Source organism: Octodon degus, unplaced genomic scaffold (assembly GCF_000260255.1).
Source record: "Octodon degus isolate 3935 unplaced genomic scaffold, OctDeg1.0 scaffold00137, whole genome shotgun sequence".
Taxonomy (NCBI): Eukaryota; Metazoa; Chordata; class Mammalia; order Rodentia; family Octodontidae; genus Octodon; species Octodon degus.
The window spans coordinates 5,306,877-5,324,953 of NW_004524713.1; the positions used below are offsets into that span (position 1 = coordinate 5,306,877).

Below are 18,077 nucleotides of genomic sequence, written 5' to 3' on the forward strand. Positions count from 1 at the left end.
TTTCTACACCCCAAATCCCAGTTTCTCTTTCCTTTTGAACAGTTTCTTCCAATTTCTCAATATCTGCTGTATATTTTGGATCACATTTACTCTTCCAGCTTTTCATATTAGGGAGACAATATGCTGTTTACACATGTGCATCTGGTTTATTTCACTTAGGGGTATGGTCTCAAACTGTAACCATTTACCTAGAAAAGTCTCCAGGTTATTCTTCTTTACAGCTGAGTAGTACTCCATTGCATAAAAATACATTTTGGGCAGGCGAGACAGCTCAGTGGGCTAAGTGCCTGCTTAGGGAAACACAGGGACTGGGGTTCAATCCCCCGCACCACATGCTGTGCTGGCCCCACTCCCCAGGCACACTGAGCTAGCTGCCAAGACTGGGCGTGGTGGCACACACCTGTAATCCCAGCGCTGAGGTGGCTGAGAACAGGAGGATCACTGAGTCCAAGTTGCATAATGAGACCCTGTACTAAATATATTTTTAAAAACAATTTTTTTAAACCCACATTGTTTTATCCATTCCTCAGCTGAAAGGCATTTGGGTTGTTTCCAAGATCTAGCTATTACAAATCTTGCGGTTATAAACATGGGTGCACATACATCGCTGTGATACGATGTTTTCAGTTCTTCTGGGAAGATACCCGGCAGGGGGAGAAACCCAGGGGAATAGGTGGGTCAAAGGGGACCTTCACGCCTAGGTTTTCTAGGAATCCCCACACTAATTTCCACAGTGGTTGCATGGGTCTCCAGTCCCACCCACAGTGGAGGTGGCTTCCTTTTTCTCCACAGCCCTACCAGCGTTTATTAGTGGCAGATTTCTTGATGATAGCCATTCTTTCTGGGGTGAGAGGGAATCTCAGTGTTGTTTTAGTTTATATCTCTCAAATGAGCAGCGATGTTGAACATTTTTTCATATATTTATTTGTTGTTTGCATTTCTTCATCTGGGAAATGTATCCACCTCAGACGCCCATTTTTGGACTGGGTCTTTAAACTTGGGAGATCTAATATTTCTGAGTTCTCTACATGTTCTTTTTTTTATGTATTTGGTACAGGGTCTACAGGGTCTCACTCCGTAGATCAGACTCGTAGTGATTCTCCTATTTTCAGCCTCCCAAGCTCTGGGATTACAGGCACATGCCAACATGGATGTTTATTACAGAATATTATCATGGTTTTTCTATTTCACTATTGTTGTTAATTTCCTATTTTATAAATTAAACTTTATCAAAGGTATGGATAGAAAACAACAGTATACACAAGGCTCAGTCTTCCTGGGTGTCAGACATCCACTGGAGTGTTGCAGCTCAAGGGGGGGGAAGGGGGTCCTTCAGGAAGCTCTTTCTAATCCCTCTAAGCTGAACTTGATAAATAGTATGTTAACCCAGCATTTTCTCATCCACTCTTATTATTCTGTTGCTGTCTTCCACCCTTTCTATCTAAATAGATGCTAAACTTAAATTTACACAATGAAAGAGAGAAACCATCGCTGCTGTGTGCAATACAAGATGCACAGGAAATATTTGTTGAATACAGGACAACAAGGATCCAGCGGAACCAATGAACCACCTGCCAGGCATCTGTCAGGCCCTCCCAGGCCCCTTCCAGTTAATCCTCTCCCAGGACTTCTTCTGCAAACCTCCTCCAAGCCCTCTTTTCTTCTCTCTCACAGGCTCTAGGAATTCTGCCCTTCTTCCTCTGCGATGGCCGCCCACACATTCTCTCCTATTCCATTCCCTTCTCCCCTAGTTCACCTGCTGGGGACCTGCAGCTCCCCCAGGAAGATGAGTCCCTAAGCTTTCTAACTTACAGGACAAAAGTAACACTGCTGACCAGGTGGGACAAAAGTAACAATCACTGGTGTGGAACTTCTCAGTGTCTAGTGGCTCCTGGCTCTGCAGATGGTGCTTGGAAGGGTCAGCACCGTGAGGGGAAGGCTCAGCAAAAAGCACTTCTATAGTGGTTTCTCTCCTCTGCACTGTGGCCAAGAAAAACACGGGTGTCAAATGAGAAAACTGAGGTAACACTCATTCACTCCACCAGGACCACAGAGAAGGAACAGCCTGCCCTCATCACAAAGCTTCTATTTTCTGGATCAAAGCTAAAAAGGGCTGCAGCACACCCAGTGAACACTGACTTCTCTGAAGACTCAAGTTAGGATGCTTAAATAAACATGGAGATCTCAGGCTTTCCCACAGCGCCTATTTAATGTCTCTCACAGATAATCCTAAAACAGTTGTTGGTCTGATTCCCCAAATTAAAACAAAGACAAATGGCAGGCTCAAATCTGAAAACATGGCACTGACAGACGTCCAAGCAGAGAGCGTTTGCAGACAAGGGCCCAGACACTGGGAAGGAAGCGTCACCGCAGGGGACACCGAGGGGCCAAGGACAGGAACTGTGGGCAGAATCTCTGGAGTAATCACGCATTCGGGAACAATTTCCATCGAATTCCACACAAGTCTGGCTCTTCAATAGCTAGGTCACCTGGTAGGCTCACTTACATTTAATTAACTCGATCTTCAACTTAGTGACCCCCAAACAGAGCAAGAACACCAAAATGCAAGATTCACAGAAAAGAATGAAATCTCATCTATCGTAACAGATTTGTATCAAAAGCATGGCTGTAAAATATGATGCACATAAAAATGCCTAAAGGCCCAACTCGCCAATCATTTCTCTGAACTAAATCCACATACATTTTATTCTACATCATCAAAGAATTCTATATTTGATCCACACTGTTTTGTTTTGCGGCCACTGCAAAGTAGTAATTTGTGCCTCTGGTCAGTATTAAAAGATGTAAGGAGGGGCCAGGATGTAGCTAAGCAGAGAGTACTTGCCTAAGATTCATAAAGCCTGGGTTCGATCCTTAGCCCCCCCACCAAAAAAAAGATAAATGGAAAACAGGGCAAACAAAATTCACTCATATTTATTGTGGAGACATGGTTGCTCAGGTTGCCTTTGGAAAGAACCACAGAGAAATTTCCCTGGGACCGTGCCAAGTCCAACTGGGCTTTTCTTGATTTACTGGCTTGTCTTGCCTCATGAGCAATGTAAATCTCGTGTCCAGCAAAATTGTTTTTCCTTTTTCCCTCTGGCTACCAGGAAACTTACAGCCAAAACTGAATGCAAGCTGTTACATCTAAATGGAACCTCTCAGTATGAATTTCTATTTATTAATTCTACTTCTGTCCTCATAGTACCATCTGATTCCTTTCTACCTCACTGTGCTGGGTGCATTCCAGGAAATCACTCAAACTCTGTGCGGAACAATGAGAGAAGGGAAGGAAAGGGAATGATGATTGGAATGGGATGCTCGGGCTTCACAGAGATCAGAGCCACACCTGTCCTTCTCTTCCAGGGCCAGAGCCACGTCCAAGTCGCCTGCACGCATCTTCTGCATTTCTGAAAGCTTGCCTTCCACACTCAGCCGAAAAGCCTTCTCTGTTTCTGTCCCTGCAAAGGCCTTCTCCAGTTCTGCTTGAGCGGCTTTCACTTCCTAGAGTTAAATTAAATGCATTTGATGCAATTTTTCAATACAATTGGGAACATTTTGAAAGGAAATTGGATTAAAATATAAATATTTATGACTTTTTCTCCGGCACATTTCCCCTCCCTGAATTGCACTATACATGGAAAGAATCAGTAATAAATACATTTGCCAGCCATTTTTCCCTCTTGTATCCTGAAGAGTAATAGGTATTTCCAATGGAAAAGACTCAACTCTACAAAAATTGTACTTTTGGTTTTGAAAAATCAGATCAATATTTACAGCTTCAATGAGAACAAGGAAAAAATGCACTTCTCAATACTAAATATACATAAATTCCAAACAGTCACCTTAATCTCCATACGAATTCATCCCACACCCCACCGCTCCCCTATTTCTTTTTAAGATAATGACTACACAATTCTAAAGTACATTTTGTATATCTCCAAGGAGATTTAGGTGGTGAAAAATTCTATGTTCTTCCTGGGAGCTCAGCCACCAAGAAAATTACCTAAACCACACAGGCAGTGTCTGCTCTGGAAAAGAACTCGATGCTTATGCAAGGGCCCGGGGAGGCGGCCTGCGTCCCCAGCACTCAGGCCCACTGCCTGGGACTGCATCATGAAGATACAGTCCAATCCTAGTGGGCCAAACGGCAGCTCCCCTCTTCACCCATGACAGCTCTGAGGCACAGCGCCCAATCTACACAGCAGGGACAGCCACTTTTCCACCACAGGGCTTCCGTGACGTGCTGTCAAAAACCTATTGCATCACAAAAAGCTCCAAGCCACTGGCTTCCTTCTCACCACCCTTTCCCTGCACAGCGCCTCCTCAGCAAGCTCACCAGGAGGTTTACCTGTCAGTCTCCCTCAAAGCTGGGAAGATACATCTCCTACACTCCAAGACAGCAAACAGCAAAGCCCATCATTCACCGAGTGCCTACTAAATGCCCAGTTCTGAGTAAGGAGCCTTATTTATATCAGGTTCGATGCTCACCCAACCCTAAAACATTACATACTAAGACAGTATTGCAGCATACAATGCAGGTCAGCAGTCAGGCCACCTGACAGTTACTGCCCACACAGCCTTGATCACGGGATGTAGCCATTTCGTGCCTGTTTCTTGTTTTGTTTTGTTTTTCATGGTAACAAAGTTTTATTAAAAGTAGGAAAAGAAACAGACTCGGCAGGGCAAGTTTGGCAGGCCAAATAAAAGGAAAAAAATGCATCCTACAGCATGAGGCCACATTCATCACTATCTAGCATCTGTTTAAAACAGAGGGGCCAGGGGAGATAGCTTAGCAGTTCTAAGCACCTGCCTGGCAAGCACAAGGACCCAAGTTCAATCCCTGGTATCATAGGCCATGCTAGCACCAAAACCAGGCATGGTGGTGCACATCTATAATCTCAGCACTGGGGAGGCTGAGACAGGAGGATCACTATGAGTCTGAGCTGCATAGCGAGTCCCTGTGACAAATAGAAAAGATTTTTAAAACTGAAAAGAAAAAAAAAAAAAGGGAAAGGGGTGATGGAAGTATTTACTTCATGAGTTAACAGAAAAGGCTGACTGAGTCTGCATATATAGAGGCCCAGGAGGCGCCTGTGCCAGCAAGACCCACGCCAACCTATGAGAACCCCTCTCGCTAGGGCAGTGACTACTGCAGAGCAGGTGCAAGTCCTCGTGTCGTGGGAAAGAGGCAGAGGCTCAGGGAAGGCCAGTGCCTCACCCACGGTGGCACAGACAGCAAGTGACAGAGCACAGGTAGGTACCCGGAAGCACCAGGAAGCGTTTCCTGACAAAACCAGGGCATCATTGGCTCCATAGGTTACAGCTCTGGAAAGCATCACAGTTAACTAAACTCCAGAGGACCCCACCTTGGGCACTAGTTCTGTCACTTAAGACTTACACCATTTTTCATCTCTTTCTGAACCTCAGTTTCCTCAATTGCACTTTGGTCCTACCAGCTAACTGCGCCCCAGGGAAGCAGACAAGGGCTGACACGCACATCATGAAAGCAAAAGTGTAAGCTGAAAAACCCTGGATCTGCCTTTTATTTCCCAAAGTGCTTTCTGTTGCCATTACTCTTGTATATACTAAAAAGAACCAGAGTCTCAAGTAGAAAAACTGAGATGAAACAACTTGAAAGACTAAAAATTCAATAATCGGTATAGGTTGAGCACTCTAATCAAAAAAATCCAAGCTCTAATTAATGCTCCCAAAGCCAGCTGGAGGGGCAGGCTCCACGGCTGGACAACAGCAGCTTACGTCCTCCCTTTTCTCTAGGCCTCAGCTTCTTTGTCCTTACAGTAAAGGAACCAAACTAGGTAGCAGTGTGCTGCTGCAGAATGAGCACAGGCTTTAAAACAGCAGTCACAGCCTTCAACCCCAGGTTACTGGGCCCTGTCAGAACTTCTCTCCATGCCTCAGTGCCCTCAAATGGGAATGAAGACAACAGTGGACAGTTTGCAGGGTGCGAGCAAGGGTTACAAATCACATATGTGAAGTGCTCAAATTAGGGCTGGGGCCCAGGAGATACTGAACAAGGGAGAGGGGGTTGTTGTTTCGGCTGAAACAGTTTATGGAAGAAGGAATAAGACTGTGTATCCAATTATTAATCCACTGCAACGTAAGCCACGCAGGGCCCGCGGACTGCCACACTTGCCCCTTCGAGGAGGAGTATCTTTTCGATCAGGCGATCTTCCAGCTGCTGCACCTTCTTCTGAGCCTCTTCTTTCACCCGCTGAATCTCAGAGCCGCCCCCTTGAGCTAAGCTCTCAACTGCTTTGCTGCAGAAAGAAGTAAAGGGCAAAACACATGATGGTTACAGTCTCACAAGCCAAAGACCCCAGGGACATCTGTATCTTGAAACCTTGTTCGGAGGTTCTAGCAGAAGAGTGCAGCCACTCACACATCCTTGACAGGAAAACACTCCTCCTTGTGTCGTCCCCTGTAACGGAGCTTGCAGCTCCAGGAGGGACGCACGTGCAGTAGCGAAGGAGGAAGAGGACACCCACCCAGCCACCCACCAGCCAGATCAGCCCTGGTGATCAACGAGGTGGTGAATGTCACTGCCAGACCACCCTCATGCTCAACAGAGGATATTTATTAGTCATTTCTCCCATTTTCTTGAGCCAAACTTTTTTAAAATGAATATTTATAATTGAAACATAGATAATAAAAAGATAAAAAGCATGCATAATTTTGTCACTCAGGAAACCAAGTCAATATTTTAGTATAGAGCCTTTCAGACATTTTCCCCAAAATTAAAGCCATTTAGTATATGCCAACAAACTGACTTTATGACTTACTTATCACTATTAAGTATCCTTCTATGTCAATAAATATAAATCTATATCATTTCAAAAGCTACATATGAATTCACTGCATGAAATATACTCTGATTTATTCAATCAATTCTCTATATTTTAAATTGCTTCTGATTTAACATAGTCACATGATGAAACTTATAAAGATCTGAGAATAATGACTGGTACAAAGTAAGCATTCAATAAACATTAGTGTCACCGTTTAATTCAATAAGCACTGCTATGACAAAAGCATCCCTGCATGTCATCTACCCGGTGACTTCTTTAGGATAAACTCCTAGAACAGCCATCCCTGGGTCACAGGGCAAATGCATTTACTTACAGCCAAATTCCCCACTCTTGCACCAGTGGAGGAGGAAAGGTGGTTTGGCAAGCTGATGCACAAAGGAACAGCATACAACAAAAATAAATTTACAAGATTAAAGATTCGTATGCTTTACCTTGTACCAACTGGAGGGCAAAGCATTCTAACAACAGCGCCATCAATCTGTTTGAGCCCAAGCTACCATTCAGGGCACGGAGAAGGGAGATTACGCAAGCCTCCTGCGCTCAGCTGTCACATAAAATGTAACATACACACCTAAAATATTCCCCGTGCGTGACGGGCAGTGCTAGGGATGGCAGGGACACAGACACAGGGCCACACTCACCGACGCCCTAGGTAAGACACTGCCGGGTGTGAGTCTGTCAGGCTCACACACTAAGCAGTGTGCACCAGATTGCTAAATGACTGCAGGTTTCCAGAAAACAGGATAACAGAGGAAATGGCTCCACCTAAAGCTAGCTTCTCAGAAAAACTGCAAGAGAAAAGGATCTCTTCACTGGGAGCCTCCTGTGCCCTACGTCAGGGGTATGTAAAATGTCCCCAACCGAGAGCTGTGTGACCAGACATTCACACATCCAGGCCACATGGACTACTTACTGAAAACAACGGAAAACCAAGAGGGTCATGACTTGCCATCCATGTCTCAAACACGAGTCACCAGCAAAGACTTTATTCACATCCCTTTTCCTATTGCTAGCAAAGATTCAAAAGGCCCAGTTTCAGTTGGGCATGGTGGCTCATGCCCGTTATCCCAGTGCTCGGGAGGCTGAGACAGGAGGATCGTTGCAAGTTTGAGACCAGCCTGGGCAACAAAATGAGTTCAAAGCCAGCCTGAACTGCAAGGCAAGACCCTGTCTCAAAAAGATGAAGAAAAAACAAAAACAACAACAAAAAAAAGGCCCAGGTTCAGGACATTATACTAATGGAATTCACCATGAACAACAAAGCAAGAGTACAAGCCTGACACTAGAGAAACCTGCTTGCAAATTCCCACTGTGTTCTATCCCCAGTGTGACTGGGTAATTACTCAGCCTTAGCAAATTACCTGCTATACCTCAGTTTCCTCATGTGAAAAATGAGATGATTACCTCTTAGGATTAATGTGCTAACACAGGGGGCCTCTTCCTGCCGAACTGGAGTGCTCTGCACTCGAGGTGCTCCACCGAGGCCTACGCGGCCCTGACCCCAGAGAGCTGCTGCAAGAGGCCGCCTGCCACCCCTCTGCTGGGGTCTCAGCTGAAAATAGATCAGCTCCTGGCTGGAACCAAGGCCACCATATCCGCCTCCTGATTAATGCTATTATGTGTCCTCGGCCCCCTCTCCCTCCTCCTGATTCAGTGCTACTGTAGATTCAGTGACTCATCATCATTCCTGTCACTCCTTAACAGGGCACCACAGACGGTCTCAAGAGTGCTAGGCCAGTCGCCCTTCCTGTCGGAGCGGTACATAACAGGATTCTCCTACTCCTCCATTTTTGCTACCCACTCACAAACTGCCTTACCCCTGGGGCTTCGTGGACCCCCCTCATGAAACAGCTCTCTTATGACTTTTATACACACCCCTCCACCCTTACCCCCACAGGAAAAACACAGCCCTGTTCCTATCAGCCAGATCAAACCATGGTGTTTTATAGGCCAAGTCACATCCCCTGTCAAGCTGACTACAATTTTTAACAACTACTAGTATTATTCAGTTTGTTTGTGTTTTAGTTATACCAATAAAACATATTCTCAATAATAAATGTTCCAACTTTTCATTTATCATCTTTGTATTTTTCAGTTACTGTAGCAATAAAATTTATACTCAGCAGTATGGTGCAATTTTCCTCTGCTAATGGAATTATTTTTTTTTTTTTTGCTTGTGTTTTAAAGCTGCAGAGATAAAATTTACTCCCAACAATATGACTGCTTCTGTTTTTTAATGTAACTGATAAATATAATAACAGAAAACCAACAAACAAATGTCTGCTTCACAGTAAGGCAGAATGGGGGTTCTGCAACCAGACCAGACTCATCTCAGTTACTAGCGTGGGCAAGTTCACCTCCTCTGGGCCTCAGTTTTCTCTCCATGTAAATGGGAATATAGACTGCCTCACCTAACTGTAAAGATCAAGTGCCAGGCACAGGGACTAAGTCTGGGACTGAGTGAACCTTAATTATTAGTAAGTAGGTCCACCTTCTAGCCTTTCTACTGGTTTGTTTTTTGAGACAAGGTCTTGCTATGTAATATAGGCTGGCACTAAACTCAGTAGGTAGCCCAGGCTGGCCTGGAACTTGCAGCAACCCTCCAGCCTCGGCCTCTGGAGTGCTGGAATTCCAGGAATACACCACTGTGCCCACCTTATCCTTTCTTTTCTTGTAGAATACGGGCTAAGAGACAACATTAAGAGCTAAGGAGAAATCGGTCTAATCTAGCTTTCCACTCAACACAAAGAAAGAACATTCTATAAACACTATAATCATTACTTCAACATTTCCTCTCATTGTTTCCATCCAAATTATAGTTCTAGAAGTTTGGGTTTCTCCTACGAAGGATCCCGTCTAACCCCTACTTCTACATGCACACACCAAAAATTCTAACACTGAAGAAAGGAGCAGGCAGCGTTACCTTAATAAACATGGTTTCCACCAACAACTATCAACCACAAACACACTACGGATGCTGGGTCATCAGGGACAAAGGGAAAGACACTTCTGCAGGCTACAGGAAAGATACTGTCACCGAATGACCATATGACGATACTGTGCAGGTACTGCATGGACACATGAGAAATCTTGTGTTACAAGGTAGTGTGTATGTCATGTATATTGTATGACCAGTTCCAGATGTTTGCTGACACATGATTTTAAGAGTAATAATGTTTTCCTTTTGAATTTTTATATAGATGTAAATATGACTACTATAATTATGCATTAGATCCAAAGAATGTCTGAAGTCATCAGTGAGTCTTTAATGATATCCAGCATTTGGATTTGAAGAAAATAAATGCAAATTTTGCAGTGCTCTCTCTCGCCTCCTCTTAATGATAAGTGGGTATTTTGGATAATTCCTTCTTACAGTTTTGTTTTTCACTACAAGATTAAACAACTCATAAGCTGAAAATCAAAAAGAAGGGAGGGCAAAAAAAAAAACAAAGCATGAAGCCTAGTGCTGGACCTGACATGGGGAGTTGTATTCGAATCACATTTCTGGCCGAGACTCATGGCTCTTCCCTTCCCCAGGCCTACATCCTGCTACAGTGTGGGATTCCTTGGCACTTGCCTGGCTCCCAGGACAATGACGCCACCTAAACAGATGTGAAGTGCTCTACAAACTGCAAAGGGCTCTGGGTAAGGGTTGCCACTGTATGCCACAGGCTTGAGGAGGCTGATGGGGGTGGGGGCCGTGTTTCATCTACGATTTGAACCTTTATGAAAGCCAGAGTGATAGGGCAGCACTGGGCTGGGCTGCGTGGGTGGACACCAGGAAGAGATCTGCAGGGGCAAAGTCGCGGCAGCAGCAGCGGCGGCAACAAGAACAGCTGGAGCATCTCTGAACTGCATTTGGAACAAAGAGGTGGTGGAGAGGTAGCTGAAGAGGTAGAGTTACTGTGAATCATTCTTAAACTGAGCTCCTAAGCCTGGACAGGAGCCACTGTTGACATCCCTCGTGCCCAACACAGAGCTGCTGATTCCGCTTCCTAAAGGTCCTTTCTAGCCACGCGCCCGACTCCACCCCTCGGCCCCCGCCTACCCCGACTGGCCTCCTACCTCATCTCCCTAGCTCCACACGAGCCCCTCTTGCCATGCCTTTCCACCAGCAACAGGTCGGAATAACAACAGAAAAGCAAAGCCCCTTGGCAATGACACTTGCTTATTTAATCTGAGGGTAACAACCAAATCTCCAGTGTTGCAAGCTTCTCATGTTTCCTCAGACATTCCTTGCTCTTTGAAGACTCAATTCATCTAGCTGCTTCTTCCAAAGTATGACTCCGGCTTCCCCTCAAATGTCACCGCACGGGGTCACGTTCCCTGCTGTGTGTACGTCTATGTCTATGGGCCGGCTGCACAGCTGTGCACTCTCACTGCTCCCTTTACCTTTTCAGTTTCCACTGTACCCCTCGGAACCCTGTCCACAGCAGCACGGAGTAGCTACCTAATACGTACTTCCTGAATAAGTTAATAAACCTGATCAGATCACAAAGGGCCTTCAACAGTAGGCGGACGCATCCAAGGCGAAACACAAGCCCCCAGAACACTCCGTCCTACATGCTGGCACCGAGGCACGCACACGAGTCTTTGTGGGCTGGGATTTCCATGTGTGCAGCAGCCCTCGCTATTTTGAGATTGGACTTTTGCAGACTCACTGTTAGGCGGGCTTTCAAAAAATATTAATCTACATTATTTATCGCAGATTTTTTGCTGTATCATGGCATTTTGCGGACGATACAGTATACATATGTTGTTAAAATTTCATAGGCTTATGAGTTTAGAAAATGGTTAAGAATATTAGAAGTGTTTTTTAAAGCGTAGGAAAGGTTTATAAGAGTGTGGAAAGGGTCTATAAAGCCTCAAAATATATATAAATACTAACATAAATATAATGTCACTACTTTGCTGATTTTTAGTTATCGTGGGGGTGTCTGGAACGTAAGCTCTGCAGTAAGTGTGGGACCCTGTAAGTGCTTAGCTAAAAGCAAGACCCAGCCCAGACCTGCAGCAAGAGGGAAATGGGGATGAGTCAGATCAAACCGTATTACTGATCTTTAGGTCTTGTAAAGTTCACATGCTTTGCTGTACAGAGAATGACGTACTTCCAAAAAATTAACAACAACCAACCAAAAAATAATTGTTAATCTGACTCTATTTTTTTTTTTACTCTATTTATTAATTCATCTGTTCATTCAGAAAACGCCATGTGTCCGAGTTCAGCAGAAGGCAAGCCTGGGCCTGTGATCAGTTCAAAGCCAACACAGGCCAACGTCCAGCTGCTGGACCCCGCAGCAAGGCGAGGAACGGTCCTGGCCTGGCCCAGAGCAGCGCAGCTGTGCCGTGAGCCAGACGTACGCTCCTGGCCGCCCGCTAGGAGTGCTGCTGCCAGACAAGTAAAGCACTGCCACAGAAGCTCCTGGCACCCTAGGAGAGGCAGGACGGCAACCTATCTCTCCTCTCCACCACACTTAATAAACATTTCCTGAAGAAGTTAACAATCTGGGCAGATCACAAAAGGCCTTCACCAACTGGTGGACATGTAAGAACTGGGACACGAGCCCTAAACACTCTATGCTGGCTGTGGGTACTGAGCATGCACAGAAGCCCTTGTTAGCTGGGGTTTCCACATGCAGTGCAAAACTGAGCACACTTTGCTGTCACCATGTGTCCCAGCAATCCCCTCTGTCGTCCTCCTCCATTACCTGCCACTCATTTATAGACCTGATGATTCTCACTCCACTCATTTTTGGGAGCAAGGCAATGACTCTTTAGATTTTCCGTGTGGGGCTCAAGTAATTACACAATAATGGTAATGATTGAATGAAGAACCAACTGATCTATGGGTTATAGTCTTTAAACTACACTTGTTATTCAAACAATATTGGGTCAGATGTGGTGGCACACACCTGTAATCCCACCACTTGGTTGACTGAGGCAGGATCCTTTAAGCCCAGCCTGGGCTACAAAATGAGCTCAAAGCCAGCCTGAGGTACATGGTGAAACCCTATCTCAAAAAGAAAAACATCAAAGCATATTTGAATAAATGAACTAATTAATGAAAATACTCACTGAAAATTTTTTCTAAGTAACAGAACCCCTTTCAAACAAACTATTACAAGGACCTGCCACACAAGTAATAGATTTTTCAAAATTTTTAAAAATATTTATTTGGTACAGTGTCTTGCTAAGCAACTCAGACTCTAGTGATCCTCCTGTGTCAGCCTCCCCAGTGCTGGGATTACAGGCGTGCACACCCAGCATGGTATGCAGTACTAGGGATCAAACCCAGGTCCTTGTGCTTGCCAGGCAGGCACTTAGACCACTGAGCTATCTCTGTGGCCTACAAGTAACGGATTTTAACACCAGTTAGCTCTGATGGAAGCCGCTCCTCCCTGCCTGCCTCATCTTCCAGGACCTCCTCAGATACACTTGACTTTTACTACAAGGAGAATGAATGTAGATTCACATTCTCAGTAATTGTTTACCAAGGAAAGGAGCCAGACACGAAACAGTACATATTTTGTAATTTCACTTATATAATATTTGAAAACACAACTAAGCAATCAGAGTAAAAGTGATCAGAACAATGGTTATCTTGGGGGACAAGGCTAAGTTATTAAGAGCACAAAGGGGGGTTCTAAGGGCTCATAACATTCCACTTCCTGATCCAGATGGTGACCCCATGGCATGTGTGGCTTGTGAGACTCCATCATCCTGCACACGCAGGCCCTCTTCACCTTGCAGGTAGCATGTTAGACTTCAACAGCTGGATGCAAAGTAATTAGGGAAAAAGTAAAACCTCCTAGAGGGGCCTCAAAGGCCAGTTGGAGAACAAAGGTTTAGCGATGCTCTTGGTTCTGTGTCAGCGACCTGCCTAGTGGCTACCCCAAGAAGCCCTGGAGGCCTCCAACTTTCTGACAGGATGACAGATACTCACGAGGCTTTGATGAGCAGCTGCTCTTTCTCATGAAGCTCCCGCTTCAGGCTCTCCACTTCCACCTTGAGCTCAATGTTCTTGCACACAAGATAGGAAAAGAAAAGACACAGCGTAAGATCCAAGACTCGAGGGCCCTCGGTGGGCAAACCACTTCCAGCCAGACTGATGACACAGCGCTCGTAATGGCATATGTTAGATTCCAAACCCTCACTGGCCTCGAGGCACAGGAAAAGGGGAATTATTAAACACTGGTGGTCTCAAAAGAAAACTCCGGATTTCTCAAGACTTGGAACAACTATGTAAATGTTCCAAGCTCCCAACAGCCAAGCATTCAAATATCAAAGCATAAATGTCACACAAGTGAGGCTGATTTAGAAACTGTTTGCCCTCCAACAAGCAAATTTACACTTTGCTTTTACCATACCAAGGCAATTACTTCTGCTTGTTTACAATCATGCATGTGATGGCGGTAGCTGTGGGAGCATGTTACAGCTTAAAAAAATAATAATGGCTAAGTGGGAGGCCACATCATGGCCTGTCTTATTCTAGTATAAGATTTCAGGGCACTTATTTATAAAAATCCACAAGTGAACAGGGCAAGCTGTCTCCAAAGGGCACCATGGTGCTCTCCAGCGAACTGTCTTTCTCTTAACTCACTGGAACAAAGGGAGTCACACATGGCCCTGGGCCTAAAACTCATGTGGAAATCCAAAGCCAGAATCCCTGGCAGATGGACTGCAACGTGAGACAGTAGAGCAGCAGTGGGCCTCTGACATTGCCCACCATGGATCCCGGAAGGAATACGTCACGCAGTAGAGACCTGGGTGCATGGTTTGGAGAAGACTGCTGTAAATCTAGGTTTTCTCTGAATTCTCTCCCCTATCTAATAATTCATGTTAATTTTACACTCTACTTCATAATATGTAATATGATTTTAAACATAACATTTCTAGTCCAATTTACCATCTCAAAGACCAAGCCTGCCCCCTTCCTCCCAGGAACCCCTGGGAGAGCAAGTAACACAGTCAAAACCACAGCAGAGTGGCAAGACCATGGGCACAGGGCCAGAGGCTCAAGGGTTCAAAGTCCAGGAAAGGACGGCAGTACAGAAGTGCACACTCTTTTACTCATTTCTCCCCTCCACACCTACCAAGTACGTGTGACCGGCCTAGCACTGAGGACAAGGGAGGGAACAGGACAGGCAGAGGCCCCACCTGCACACTACCAAGGAACACAAATCTGGAGGTGTGACACTGTACCTGTCCTTAGAAGTGCAAGTCCAGGAGGCAGAAGGCAGTATTACTCCTTTTGGACACCCCTCCCCCCCCACAAGAATCAAGTGAAAAGGCCCACACAACCCAGGAGATTTGGGAGCTTACTAAGCCAGCAAATGAGAAAAGCCTCGATTGTTCTTTTACTGTCAAACAAGAACTAAAGAAGACTCGGATTCAGCACAAATTTTTTCTGGAAGAAACTGACCTTTGCAGAAAGGATACTGAGTGGCAGCATAAAGTACTTCAAGAGTGCTCTGTGAAAGCTACAAAAATGCCCTAAAACAAAAGATTCCTTTTCCGGCTCTCACAAGGGCAGAGCTTCGGGCCTGGCAACAACACACATTCCAAGAGCTCTTCCTACAAGTCAGGTGGCACCTCAACCTACCAAATCTAAAAAGAATAGAAAACTCAAACGCTCATAGACTTCTTTGCTCAAAGCTAATACCCATTGATCACAGACCTCTTTGTGTAGCCATAAAATCCCTCTGATTAACAAATACTATTGGTTGGCTCTTGGAGCCAAGACTGGGAGAACATACTTTCATGGCACACTGTTTTTTAAAACTTAACTGAAAGGGGAAGGGGGAATTAAATCCAGTCAGACAATGGAATAGAAAAGCTGAAGCACTCCAGTACACAGACAGGCAGCCCCGGACTCCAAATCCACCTCACATAATGGCTTTCCGACATCCAACGAGTTCCTGGCCCTCCCGAGCCTCAGCTGCTCCCTGAGTCTTATGAGGATAAGCTCCACTGCACAGGGCTGTCCTGAGAACTGTGACAAGATGACAAACATACAAACCCCCACGATGGCGCCGACCCTGTGGGCCACAGACATGCTTTAGCTCAGAAATTCAGAGATGCATGACTACACACTTACACCAAAAATGCTTTCGACCACTGGTTTTCCTCTGCAGTGCTGACTGCACCACCACAGCCTTCCAGAAAAGGAAACATCCCCATTGTCTTTCCACTCCCCACACCGAAAAAAATCATGCCTTCAGGAACAAGGGAGCTTTTCAGCTCTTGAAAAGGCTCAGGACAGAACAATCCGTCTTCAAGTAAAGCCATTTAAGTTCCTCTGCTGAAACTCAAGGAGAGCTCTCTTTCCCACTTCAAAAGTTTCCACTGGTACAAACTTCAGAGGACAAAAGACAGAATTATTCCCAGGCCAAGGGCTAATCTACCAGAATAAGCTAAGAAATGGGCACCAAAATATTGTTTGTACTCGTGTCTTTTCAAGAAAGCCAAGTTCTTTTTTCAACTTTCAGAACCAAGGTTTGTTTTCAGACAAAAAACCTCCAGGTCAAGACTTCAAATAGGAATAAGCTTCTTTCTGACAGTTCTAGGCAAGCACAAAAGAATACCGAAGAGTCAAACCACAGAAAAACTGACAATCCGAACTCTGGGCGGCCAGAGAAAGCCTCCCTAAGACAGTAACGGCAATTGTCAAGCACTGACTGTGTGTGGAGCTTTGCAGCTGTCATTCCATCTTAATCCACACAAACGACCTGCGACAGAGATCTTCGCTCAGCTCTGGGGGCAGCCCCAGGCAGCTGAAGGGACTTGCCTAAAGTTACCCAGTTAGTGGGTTAACAGGATCCATTCCAAAGCCATTCCGACAGTTCATTGCCTGTTTCTAAATAATGAATAATTGTACATGGGCAATTGAGATTAAGACAGTGAAACAGAATTCTGATGTTAGAAAAAGGGTAAAAAAAACTTCCTCCAAATTAATCGTGTACCTCTTCAATAGGAGGGTCCACCTAATATCTTTATACTCCTCATAATCAATCCAAATTAAAGGAGAGCATCTCCACCTCTTCATGCCAACTCTAAAAACAAGGACCAATCAAGTATCTGCTTGGAACGACTTTGAGAAAAGAAACAGCACAGTGAAGTGGGCCACTCACAGTTTTATAGATGTGTTCGGTGGGGCCATCAAATTCCTGCTGCATTCTCTCTTCAAGGAAATAGATGCGGAGCTTTAGGTTGAAGTTTTCTTTCTTCAGCTCAGTGATGTGCTGCAAAGCAAGCACAGAAGGGTTATCTAAATCAAACAAAAGGCACAGGGTCCAATGAGTGGTACCTACAGTAAACCCCAAGTGGATCTGGATGGTGAATTTTAGAGAGAGCTTACCTTTGCTGCAATTACACCACCCAGAAGACTTAAGTGGCTCCCCCCAGCCAAGTTTAGGGTAATGAATCAGGACAGGAGTGCATGACTAAAGAAAGCATTCATGAGTCCACACCGACCACACAGGGAGAGAAGGCAAGACAAGGAAGAGAAGAATCCCTTCCTTACAAATAAATTCCAGTTAATCAACATAGAAAACAATAGGAACAGAAACTCTACAGTAATAATGGATGAGCCCAAGAATCATCAACACCAGACACATTAGATGAAAGATCACTGTACAACTGTATATTCAGTCCCAGCATGTCCTCCCACAGAGGACTCATTTACTAGAAAAAGAAAGTGCCACTACAATTTAGAAACCTTGAAAATAGTCCAGGATGACAGTTACCTTTGAGGAGAAAGAGTAGGAGGCACTTGGGAGGAGCAAGGAAGGAGATTTCTGAGATTCTAACAGTGTTCCATTTCCTGTCAATGGAGACTGAAATAGGAGTGGGGCTTTTTGTGTTGTTTTTGTATTTTTATCATTTTTATTTATTTTTATTTTTATTTATTTTCATTTTTTATATATCTTTATTAATTTTATTGAGAAACATATAGCAATGAGACAGTTTCAAAACAGGTTAGTAGGACGGTTACAATAATTAATACATTGCACATTGTTGTCTTCATAGTAGTTATCCATAGTACAAGATGCAGACATGATATCCTGTCCAAAAACTCTTAGTCCAAATCTTTCTTCTCACTGAAGAGAAAGTAGTTGTATATCTATCCTAACTATTTTGTATATACAGATACAAAATGGTCCTTCCTTTATATCCCCATTTCTTGTTTAGTTTTGTCAGAGATGGGTATTTCATTGTCACTTAAATATTGTAGGTGTGTGAATTCAG

At 44.6% G+C, this 18,077-nt stretch overlaps 1 protein-coding gene across 4 annotated transcripts in view; it reads right to left on the reverse strand.

Annotated features, from left to right (window-relative positions):
* The window catches only part of Cdk5rap2 (CDK5 regulatory subunit associated protein 2), a 210,533-nt gene that overhangs the window by 162,822 nt on the left and 29,634 nt on the right, over positions 1-18,077 (reverse strand). For all 4 annotated transcript variants that reach the window (XM_023701591.1, XM_023701590.1, XM_023701589.1 and 1 more), the window contains exons 4-7: positions 16,961-17,071; positions 13,774-13,850; positions 6,158-6,281; positions 3,350-3,504 (exon numbers count right to left, since the gene is read on the reverse strand). In XM_023701591.1, the coding sequence (XP_023557359.1) occupies positions 3,350-3,504; positions 6,158-6,281; positions 13,774-13,850; positions 16,961-17,071 (467 nt within the window). The remainder of the gene's footprint in view (positions 1-3,349; positions 3,505-6,157; positions 6,282-13,773; positions 13,851-16,960; positions 17,072-18,077) is intronic.